Source organism: Salvelinus namaycush, chromosome 34 (assembly GCF_016432855.1).
Source record: "Salvelinus namaycush isolate Seneca chromosome 34, SaNama_1.0, whole genome shotgun sequence".
NCBI classification, from domain to species: domain Eukaryota; kingdom Metazoa; phylum Chordata; class Actinopteri; order Salmoniformes; family Salmonidae; genus Salvelinus; species Salvelinus namaycush.
Window position 1 is genome coordinate 28,522,692 of NC_052340.1, and position 12,772 is coordinate 28,535,463.

The following is a 12,772-nucleotide window of genomic DNA, read 5'->3' on the forward strand; positions in this document are numbered from 1 at the left end:
TTATCTTTTGTTGTCACTGCTTTCCTCAGTAAGGAAGTTAAATGTTCTGTCTCACTGAATGACAGGCAGTAGATATCTTTCTCTCTTTTGGTCTGTCTGACTCTCCCCGGGGTTCTGGTGAATTTACCCAAGTGTTGGATTGCATCCCTTCCATTTTCCCCTGGTTACAAAACACAATCTACCTGTGTCTGTCTGCCAGGCAGTGTCTCCCACCACCCCAAGCTTGTATTCCCTCCAGCCCTCCGGTAATACATTTTGCAGTTCCAATTATATTTCCAGCGTAAGCAAAACATGCTGTCAACGAACTTCCCTCAACCACCTGAAAGAGAAATTGGCAGCAGGGAACAGAGTCAGCAACAAATGCCGCTGGCTTTAATTGAGAGACTGCCAGGACCTGCCAAGCAATTGCTTGCTGTATAACGTATAGGTTTGTGTGTGTATTTGTATGTGTGTGTCTGTGCAAGTCTATACAATTTCGACCAGAATATTGATTACTGTCCATTGTGGTTGAGGGTCCATACGTCTTGATCTACAGCCGCCTGACTGCACAGTATCAAGACTCATTGTTAAAGCTGCTTTATATTAGAAGCATAACATAGTGAACATAGTGGCATCTCAAGCTGGTTCCACAAACGCTGTGGCCCTTTCACTTTTGGGGGTTGCCAACTAGTCAACTGAAGTCCTCTGTGTGTGTGTGTGTGTGTGTGTGTGTGTGTGTGTGTGTTCTCCGATGCAGATCTGTGCGTCATAAAAAGCTGTAAGAGATACTGGGTTGCATCTCCAGAAGGTGGGGATTACTGCCCCCTGCAAATAGGAAACATACATCTGCAACCCCCCGACCTCCACCACCTCACTGCTCTACGCCCCTACCTCCACACTGCTCTACGCCCCTACCTCCACACTGCTCTACGCCCCTACCTCCACCACCTCACTGCTCTATCCCCCGACCTCCACCACCTCACTGCTCTACGCCCCTACCTCCACCACCACACTGCTCTACGCCCCTACCTCCACCACCACACTGCTCTATCCCCCGACCTCCACCACCACACTGCTCTACGCCCCTACCTCCACCTCCACACTGCTCTACGCCCCTACCTCCACCACCTCACTGCTCTATCCCCCGACCTCCACCACCTCACTGCTCTACGCCCCTACCTCCACCTCCACACTGCTCTACGCCCCTACCTCCACCACCACACTGCTCTATCCCCCGACCTCCACCACCACACTGCTCTATCCCCCGACCTCCACCACCTCACTGCTCTATCCCCCGACCTCCACCACCTCGCTGCTCTATCCCCCGACCTCCACACTGCTCTACGACCCTACCTCCACACCTCACCTCACTGCTCTACGCCCCTACCTCCACACTGCTCTACGCCCCTACCTCCACACCTCACCTCACTGCTCTACGCCCCTACCTCCACACCTCACTGCTCTACGCCCCTACCTCCACACCTCACTGCTCTACGACCCTACCTCCACACTGCTCTACGCCCCTACCTCCACACCTCACTGCTCTACGCCCCTACCTCCACACCTCACTGCTCTACGACCCTACCTCCACACCTCACTGCTCTACGACCCTACCTCCACCACCTCACTGCTCTACGACCCTACCTCCACCACCACACTGCTCTACGACCCTACCTCCACACCTCACCTCACTGCTCTACGCCCCTACCTCCACACCTCACTGCTCTACGCCCCTACCTCCACACCTCACCACTCTACCCCCCTACCTCCACACTTCACCTCACTGCTCTACGACCCTACCTCCACACCTCACCTCACTGCTCTACGCCCCTACCTCCACACCTCACTGCTCTACGACCCTACCTCCACCACCACACTGCTCTACGACCCTACCTCCACACCTCACCTCACTGCTCTACGCCCCTACCTCCACACCTCACTGCTCTACGCCCCTACCTCCACACCTCACCACTCTACCCCCCTACCTCCACACTTCACCTCACTGCTCTACGACCCTACCTCCACACCTCACCTCACTGCTCTACGCCCCTACCTCCACACCTCACTGCTCTACGCCCCTACCTCCACACCTCACCACTCTACCCCCCTACCTCCACACTTCACCGCTCTACCCCCTACCTCCACCCCCTCACTGCTCTACGTCCCTACCTCCACACCTCACCGCTCTACCCCCCTACCTCCACACTGCTCTACGCCCCTACCTCTACCACCTCACCTCACTGCTCTACGCCCCTACCTCCACACCTCACTGCTCTACGCCCCTACCTCCACACCTCACCACTCTACCCCCCTACCTCCACACTTCACCTCACTGCTCTACGACCCTACCTCCACACCTCACCTCACTGCTCTACGCCCCTACCTCCACACCTCACTGCTCTACGACCCTACCTCCACCACCACACTGCTCTACGACCCTACCTCCACACCTCACCTCACTGCTCTACGCCCCTACCTCCACACCTCACTGCTCTACGCCCCTACCTCCACACCTCACCACTCTACCCCCCTACCTCCACACTTCACCTCACTGCTCTACGACCCTACCTCCACACCTCACCTCACTGCTCTACGCCCCTACCTCCACACCTCACTGCTCTACGCCCCTACCTCCACACCTCACCACTCTACCCCCCTACCTCCACACTTCACCGCTCTACCCCCTACCTCCACCCCCTCACTGCTCTACGTCCCTACCTCCACACCTCACCGCTCTACCCCCCTACCTCCACACTGCTCTACGCCCCTACCTCTACCACCTCACTGTTCTACGCCCCTATCTCCACCCCCTCACTGCTCTACCCCCCTACCTCTACCCCCTCACTGCTCTACCCCCCTACCTCCACCCCCTCACTGCTCTACCCCCCTACCTCCACCCCCTCACTGCTCTACCCCCCTACCTCCACCCCCCTATCTCCACCCCCTCACTGCTCTACCCCCCTACCTCCACCCCCTCACTGCTCTACCCCCCTATCTCCACCCCCTCACTGCTCTACCCCCCTACCTCCACCCCCTCACTGCTCTACGCCCCTACCTCCACCCCCTCACTGCTCTACCCCCCTACCTCCACCCCCTCACTGCTCTACCCCCCTACCTCCACCCCCTCACTGCTCTACCCCCCTACCTCCACCCCCTCACTGCTCTACCCCCCTATCTCCACCCCCTCACTGCTCTACCCCCCTACCTCCACCCCTCACTGCTCTACCCCCCTACCTCCACCCCCTCACTGCTCTACCCCCCTACTTCCACCCCCTCACCGCTTTCCCAAGTCTTTATTTTCAGCCTCTCTATCCCCTCACTTTCCCCTCCAGTCTCTAGCTTCAACCTCTCCATCCCCTCACTCGTCCCCTCACTGTTCCCTCTCCAACCCTCACTGTCCCCTCCAGTCTGTAGCTTCAACCTCTCCATCCCCTCACTCGTCCCCTCACTCGTCCCCTCACTGTCCTCTCTCCAACCCTCACTGTCCCCCTCCAGTCTGTAGCTCCACTACAGTCGTGGCCAAAAGTTTTGAGAATGACACAAATATTAATTTCCACAAAGTTTGCTGCTTCAGTGTCTTTAGATATTTTTGTCAGATGTTACTATGGAATACTGAAGTATAATTACAAGCATTCCATAAGTGTCAAAGGCTTTTGTAATTGACAATTACATGAAGTTGATGCAAAGAGTCAATATTTGCAGTGTTGACCCTTCTTTTTCAAGACCTCTGCAATCTGCCCTGGCATGCTGTCAATTAACTTCTGGGCCACATCCTGACTGATGGCAGCCCATTCTTGCATAATCAATGCTTGGAGTTTGTCAGAATTTGTGGGGTTTTGTTTGTCCACCTGCCTCTTGAGGATTGACCACAAGTTCTCAATGGGATTAAGGTCTGGGGAGTTTCCTGGCCATGGACCCAAAATATCAATGTTTTGTTCCCTGAGCCACTTAGTTATCACTTTTGCCTTATGGCAAGGTGCTCCATCATGCTGGAAAAGGCATTGTCCGTCACAAAACTGTTCCTGGATGGTTAGGAGAAGTTGCTCTCAGAGGATGTGTTGGTACCATTCTTTATTCATGGCTGTGTTTTTAGGCAAAATTGTGAGTGAGCCCACTCCCTTGACTGAGAAGCAACCCCACACATGAATGGTCTCAGGATGCTTTACTGTTGGCATGACACAGGACTGATGGTAGCGCTCACCTTGTCTTCTCCGGACAGGCTTTTTTCCGGATGCCCCAAACAATCGGAAAGGGGATTCATCAGAGAAAATGACTTTACCCCAGTAGTCCAATCCCTGTACCTTTTGCAGAATATCAGTCTGTCCCTGATGTTTTTCCTGGAGAGAAGTGGCTTCTTTGCTGCCTTTCTTGACAGGCCATCCTCCAAAAGTCTTTGTCTCACTGTGCGTGCAGATGCACTCACACCTGCCTGCTGCCATTCCTGAGCAAGCTCTGTACTGGTGGTGCCCCGATCTCGCATCTGAATCAACTTTAGGAGACGGTCCTGGCGCTTGCTGGACTTTCTTGGGCGCCCTGAAGCCTTCTTCACAACAATTGAACCGCTCTCCTTGAAGTTCTTGATGATCCGATAAATGGTTGATTTAGGTGCAATCTTACTGGCAGCATTATCCTTGCCTGTGAAGTCCTTTTTGTGCAAAGCATTGATGACGGCACGTGTTTCCTTGCAGGTAACCATGTTTGACAGAGGAAGAACAATGATTCCAAGCACCACCCTCCTTTTGAAGCTTCCAGTCTGTTATTAGAACTCAATCAGCATGACAGAGTGATCTCCAGCCTTGTCCTCGTCAACACTCACACCTGTTTTAACGAGAGAATCACTGACATGATGTGAGCTGGTCCTTTTGTGGCAGGGCTGAAATGCAGTGGAAATGTTTTTTGGGGATTCAGTTCATATGCATGGCAAAGAGGGACTTTGCAATTAATTGCAATTCATCTGATCACTCTTCATAACATTCTGGAGTATATGCAAATTGCCATCATAAAAACTGAGGCAGCAGACTTTGTGAAAATTAATATTTGTCATTCTCAAAACTTTTGGCCATGACTGTACATTTCAAAGAAGGTTAACAGCAGTAGCGGCAGGCACAGCTCTCTGTGTGCCTTCATAAAGCAGGCATTATGATCAAATGTATTTATATAGCCCTTCTTACATCAGCTGATATCTCAAAGTGCTGTACAGAAACCCTGCCTAAAACCCCAAACAGCAAGCAATGCAGGTGTAGAAGCACGATGATGACATTAGTCATTGTGCCTGGCCTACGTCTCTGTATTAAGCCCTCTCTTCAGACCTCTGGATGGACAGTAAAAGTTGCGGTGGCTGCACCAATTAGCTGAAATGGCGTTTAATGTCAGAGTAGCCCGACCAGCTCAGGTTTAACAGTCTGACACGGGGGGCTTTTAACTGGAGGCAGAGGCCATACTGAGAAGAGTGATTTAACTGTTGCCCTGTGTGTGTGTGCGTGTGCGAGAGAGAGAGCTGGCTAATTAATTATTCGGCACATCTGAATGCATTAGGAGATGTCCGTCACTATGCTACTCGGTGCAAATGGCTGCTAAAGTGGCCGCTTTGCATCGATCTGAACCTGGCGCCCTCTGTGAGGACAGTTCTCTGGCCTCATAACTCTCTCTCTCTGTTGCTGTCTCTTTCTTTCTCATACACAGCACACACACTGCATAGGGCAGAAGCGCCAATGCTAACAAGTAAAAGGTCAGTCCCATTCCTGATTGAATGGATTCAGGACGACACACACTGACACACATTTCCTAAGCACCTAGCAGGGGTAGACAGAGGTGAAGGGAAACAAAAGGAGAGCCTCCCCAACTGCAGTGTAGCAGTAATACTCCCTGCCACTGTGTTACATGGTGATAGGTGACACAGAGCTTCAGCCACCAGTGTAGAGAGGTAGGCGATAGGGGAGGGTGTGTGTATGTGTGCTGGCCACTGTGGCCTTTATCCAGTCAGACAGTTACATATGAGGCAGCCTCTGGTGCTGTCTCCTCCCATCATCTGCCGGCTGGGACAGCTCTACAGCTCTACTACTACACACACACACCCAGACACACACCCAGACAGACACTAATTCACTCACACTGGACAGCAAATCTCCTCTGCCAGCCACAGCCAGCTCTGGACTCATGGCCAGCTTAACCCTGTTACCTAGCAACAGTGACTGGGGAACACTGCCCAGGCGGAGTCTGTCACCCCACCCATCCCCCACCCAAATATCCTGCTGTGTCCAGCATTTTCTCTCCCTCTCTTAACTTAACAACTGTATGGGAGGCAGCCAGGCACACCTCACCACACCACACACCATACCACACACCATACCACACCACCACCGTGACATAGCACCACACTACAGCACCACGACACCCACCCCACACTACCAGTAGTCCTGCTCCTAGTGACAACTTTTTCTCCAATAAAATAGCACAATGCTCCACTTTTACACGTTAGTGTGGCTGTATGTCCCTTGTGTTCCCGGTGCGGTGGGTAATGGCATTTAGCGTCTATCTGCATCAGGAGTACAGACAGTCAGATGGTTCCTCATTGTGCTTGATTGAGCCTGATGAATATGATTATGGCTCACAGCAACACGGCTCTCAGTGGAAGAGAGATTGATGCGTGCCTTCTGAGGAAGGGAAGGTAGTATGGAGGGAGGGTTGAAGCATAGTGTTTTTAGTAGGCAAGATGGAGACTGTACTTTACACAACGTTTATGTTTTTATAGTGGTCTGTGTGTGTGTGGGGGGGGGGGGGGGGGGGTCTCAGGTACACATGAGAGGGAGAGTGTGTGTTTTTTTTAGGTATATTTTGGGATGTGTGTGTGGTTTTATGAGGCATGTGTGCCGGGACGTGTGTGAAACGTGCTGGAATGTGTGTGTGTGACACAGAGAGATAGTAAGAGCCGCTGTGTGTGTTCATGTATCTCCTAAATCATGATTCCGTTGCTGTGCTTGAGTTGGCACTGCCACTCGTGTCCTTGCAAACACACACACTGAGCCTCTCTCAGGGTTCCAGTGTGGTCTTGACATTGTGACGCCACAGCCCAGTCATTACTCACTCAACACATCTAGGGACATATGTCACACGGCACCATAGTTCTCTCTCTCTCTTTCTCTCTCTTTCGCTCTCTCTCTCTCTCGCTCTGCCTCTCTCTATCTTTCTGTGTCTCTCGCTCCCTCTCTCCCTCTCTCTCTGTGTCTCTCTCTCTGTGTCTCTCTCTGTCTCTCTCTCTCTCTCTCTCTCTCTCTCTCTCTCTCTCTCTCTCTCTCTCTGTGTGTGGCTCTATATCTCTCTCTGTGTGTCCCTCTCTCCGTGTCTCTCTCTCTCTCTCTCTCTCTCTCTCTCTCTCTCTCTCTCTCTCTCTCTCTCTCTCCATGTCTCCATCTTTTTCAGTTTGTTTTTTATTGAGACTGATCATTTCCTCTTTTTGTGTCTTGCAGGTAGAGGACGCCATGCTTATGTTTGACAAAACGACTAACAGACACAGAGGTAAGTCAGTCTACATACTCCCTGCCTCATGTTGTGCTTACCCTGCTATCTGTTGGTGTGTGAACCATGGATGTTAGTGTGTGAAAGAATAGTTTAATTCTCCATGCGGTGGATTCATGGTCAATGGCCACTGACTATAGGTTTAGATCTATCTATCTATCGATCGAATTCAAAAAATATATACTGTCAAGGAGGTGTGTAAACAAAACTCCTTAAAAATTTGGCAGGATAAGAAGTTGGGGTATGGGGGAGACAAAATAATGATACCTACATATAAAAACATTTTGGTTTACCCAAATAGGAGCAGCCAACAAGTGCTCAGCATATGTGGGAACTCCTTCAAGATCGATCGATCTCCAGTCAAAAGTTTGGACACCTACTTTCAACAGTCTTTAAGGAGTTCCCACATATGCTGAGCACTTGTTGGCTGCTTTTCCTTCACTCTGCAGTCCAACTCATCCCAAACTCATTTGGGTTGAGGTCGGGTGATTGTTGAGGCCAGGTCATCTGATGCAGCAATCCATTATTATCCTTCTTGGTCAAATAGTCCTTACACAGCCTGGAGGTGTGTTGGGTCATTGTCCTGTTGAAAAACAAATGATAGTCCCACTAAGCGCAAACCGGATGGGATGGCGTATCGCTGTAGAATGCTGTGGTAGCCATGCTGGTTAAGTGTGCCTTGAATTCTAAATAAATCATTGACATTGTCACCAGCAAAGCACCATCACACCTCCTCCTCCGTGCTTCATGGTGGGAACCACACATGCGGAGATCATCCGTTCACCTGCTCTGCGTCTCACAAAGAAACGGCAGTTGGAACCAAAAATGTCAAGTTTGGACTAATCAGACGAAAGGACAGATTTCCACCTGTCTAATGTACATTGCTCGTGTTTCTTGGTCAAAGCAAGTCTCTTCTTATTATTGGTGTCCTTTAGTAGTGGTTTCTTTGCAGCAATTCTACCATGAAGGCCTGATTCACACAGTCTCCTCTGAACAGTTGTAGTTGAGATGTTTCTATTACTTGAACTCTGTAAATCATTTATTTGGGCTGCAATTTCTGAGGCTGGTAACTCTAATGAACTTATCCTCTGCAGCAGAGGTAACTCTGGGTCTTCCTTTACTGTGGGGGTCCTCATGAGAACCAGTTTTATCATAGCGCTTGATGGTTTTTGCGACTGCACTTGAAGAAACTATTGACTGACCTTCATGTTTTAAAGTAATGAAGGACTGTCATTTCTCTTTGCTTATTTGAGCTGTTCTTGCAATAATATGGACTTGGTATTTTACCAAATAGGGCTATCTTCTGTATACAACCCATACCTTGTCACAACACAACTGATTGGCTCAAACGCATTAAGAAGAAAATCAATTCCACAAATTAACTTTTAACAAAAAACACCTGTTAATTGAAATCCATTCCAAGTGAGGGAGACACACACGGAGACACACACGGAGACACACACGGAGACACACACGGAGACACACACACACACGGAGACACACACACACACACACACACACACACACACACACACACACACACACACACACACACACACACACACACACACACACACACACACACACATATACACACACACACATACACACACATACACACACATACACACACACACACACACACACATACACACACACACACACACACACACACACACACACACACACACACACACACACACACACACACACACACAGGGAACTCTCAAAATAAAGGAGACACTTGAGTAAATGAGGGATACAAAGTATATTGAAAGCAGGTGCAATTAACATCCCATGTATAAAAATGCCCAGTTGCCCATTATTTTGGCTACCATGGCTAGAAGAAGAGATCTGAGTGACTTTGAAAAAGGTGTCTCAAAGACTGTGTGTGTGTCTGACACCAGATCTTAACCTAGAACAGAACAGCTGGCAGGCATATTCACTGTAATTTTCAACCTCTCCTTGTCTCAGTCTGTAATCCCCACATGTTTTAAGATGACCACGATCTCATGCCACAATGACTACTACCCTATAGCACTCATCTGTAATCATGAAGAGCTTTGAGAGGCTGATTATGGCACACGTAAACTCCATCATCCTAGGCACCCTAGACCCACTCCAATTTGCATACGGCCCCAACAGATCCATAGACGACGCAATCTCAATTGCACTTCACACGGCCCTCACCCACCTAGATAAGAGTTCAACATCATTGTCCCCTCCAAGCTCGTCCCATGCTTAACTTCTTATGGGCAGGTGGGACGTTAGCGTCCCACCTGGCCAACATCCGGTGAAATTGCAGAGCGCGAAATTCAAACTACAGATTTATAAATATTTAACTTTCATAAAATCACAAGTGTAGTACATCAAAATAAAGCTTAACTTCTTGTTAATTCAGCCGCTGTGTCAGATTTCAAAAAGGCCTTACGGCAAAAGCACACCATGAGATTATCTGAGGACAGCGCCCGCATACAAAAGCATGAAAAACATATTTCAACCAGGCAGGTGCGCCACGAAAGTCAGAAATAGCGATATAATAAATGCCTTACCTTTTGATCTTCTTCTGTTGGCACTCCAAAAGGTCCCAGATACATCACAAATGGTATTTTTGTTCGATAATGTCCTTCTTTATATCCATAAAAACTCTGTTTAGCTGGCGCGCTCAGTCAATAATCCACCCAGTTTCCGTCCATCAAAATGCATACAAAATGAATCCCAAACGTTACTAATAAACTTTTCCAAACAAGTCAAACAACGTTTATAATCAAACCTTAGCTACCCTAATACGTAAATAAACTATAAAATTTAAGACGGAGAATCGTTATTGTCTTTACCGGAGAAAAATACCAAAGAACGCGCTCTCTTCCCCGCGCTTGGAAACACTACAGCCAAAATGGGAGCCACCTAGAAAAACAACAATTTCTGGCACATTTTTCCAAAAACCAGCATGAAACTCTTTCTAAAGACTGTTGACATCTAGTGGAAGCCCTAGGAACTGCAATCTGGGAGGATTTCGCCTCATAACAAAAGTGACAGCCATTGAAAACAGTGGTAGGCTGATTTTTTTTGGGGGGGGGGGGGGGGGGGGGTTTGTCCTTGAGGTTTCGCCTGCCATATCAGTTCTGTTATACTCACAGACATAATTCTAACAGTTTTAGACACTTTAGAGTGTTATCTATCCAAAAGGTATATGCATATCCTAGCTTCTGGGCCTGAGTAACAGGCAGTTTACTTTTCATCCGGATGTGAAAATACTGTCCCCCACCCAAGAGAGGTTAAGACCCTGGCACTGAACACCTCCCTCTGCAACTGGATCCTTGCGTTCCTGACGGGCCGAACCCAGGTGGTGAGGGAAGGCAACATCACCTCCGCCACGCTGACTCTCAACATGGGGGCCCCCCAGGGGTGTGTGCTTAGTCCCCTCCTGTACTCCCTGTTTACCCACGACTGCTGACAACACAACGGTGGTAGTCCTGATCACCAGCGACGATGAGACAGCCTACAGGGAGGAGGTCAGTGACCTGGCAATGTGGTGCCGGAACCACAACCTCCCCCTCAACGTCACTAAGACCAAGGAACTGATCGTGGACTACAGGAAACGGGGCACCAACAGGCTTCTGAACAGCTTCTATACCCAAGCCATAAGATTGCTAAATAGCTAACAATAAATAACTAATAAAATGGATACACAGACTTATCTGAGTTGACCCTTGTATTTTATTTATATTTTTGCCTTGTCTCTTTGCACACTCACAGGGCCCTAAACACTCACACAAACACTTACTTCATCATTTGCTCACACACACACTAGGTACAGTACATACATTTATACTGACTCTACACACACACTCACACTCACATACAATACAATCATATACGCTGCTACTCTGTTTATCATATATGCCTCGTCACCTTATCCCTATACATATCTACCTCCATCACTCCAGTATCCCTGTCACCTTACCTCTATACATGTCTACCTCTATCACTCCAGTATCCCTGTCACCTTACCTCTATACATGTCTACCTCTATCACTCCATTATCCCTGTCACCTTGCCTCTATACATGTCTACCTCTATCACTCCAGTATCCCTGTCACCTTACCCCTATACATATATACCTCCATCACTCCAGTATCCCTGTCACCTTACCTCTATACATATCTACCTCCATTACTCCAGTATCCCTGTCACCTTACCCCTATACATATCTACCTCCATCACTCCAGTATCCATGTCACCTTACCCCTATACATATCTACCTCCATCACTCCAGTATCCCTGTCACCTTACCCCTATACATGTCTACCTCCATCACTCCAGTATCCCTGTCACCTTCCCCCTATACATATCTATCTCCATCACTCCAGTATCCCTGTCACCTTACCTCTATACATATCTACCTCCATCACTCCAGTATCCCTGTCACCTTACCTCTATACATGTCTACCTCTATCACTCCAGTATCCCTGCACATTGTTAATTTGGACCTGGAACAGACTGACCCTTTATATAGTCACCTTATCCCTATACTTACAGGTGAAGTCGGAAGTTTACATACACTTAAATACCTTTTTTGCTCTATTGGTTAGAGCCTGTAAGTAAGCATTTCACTGTTGTATTCGGCGCACGTGACAAATAAACTTTGATTTTATTTGACTTATGTTGGAGTCAATTAAACTAGTTTTTCAACCACTTCCACATTTTCTTGTTAACAAACTATAGTTTTGGCAAGTCTGTTAGGATATCTACTTTGTGCATGACACAAGTAATTATTCCAACAATTGTTTACAGACAGATTATTTTGCTTATAACTCACTGTATCACAATTCCAGTGGGTCAGAAGTTTACAAACACTAAGTTGACTGTGCCTTTAAACAGCTTGGAAAATTCCAGAAAATTATGTCATGGCTTTAGAAGCTTCTGATAGGCTAATTGACATAATTTGAGTCAATTGGAGGTGTACCTGTGGATGTATTTCAAGGCCTACCTTCAAACTCAGTGCCTCTTTGCTTGACATTATGGGAAAATCAAAAGAAATCAGCCAAGACCTCAGAAAAAAATTGTAGACCTCCACAAGTCTGGTTCATCATTGGGAGCAATTTCCAAACGCCTGAAGGTACCACGTTCATCTGTACAAACAATAGTACGCAAGTATAAACACCATGGGACCACACAGCCGTCATACCGCTAAGAAAGGAAACGCGCTCTGTCTCCTAGAGATGAACGTACTTTGGTTCGAAAAGTGCAAATCAATCCCAGAACAACAGCAAAG

The 12,772-nt window shown here is 48.4% G+C and overlaps 1 protein-coding gene across 2 annotated transcripts in view; it reads left to right on the forward strand.

Moving 5' to 3' along the window:
• LOC120028263 (RNA-binding protein Musashi homolog 2-like) overlaps positions 1 to 12,772 on the forward strand; it is a 323,422-nt gene that overhangs the window by 161,308 nt on the left and 149,342 nt on the right. For both annotated transcript variants that reach the window (XM_038973438.1, XM_038973439.1), the window contains exon 7: positions 7,446 to 7,494. In XM_038973438.1, coding sequence (XP_038829366.1) covers positions 7,446 to 7,494 — 49 coding nt within the window. The remainder of the gene's footprint in view (positions 1 to 7,445; positions 7,495 to 12,772) is intronic.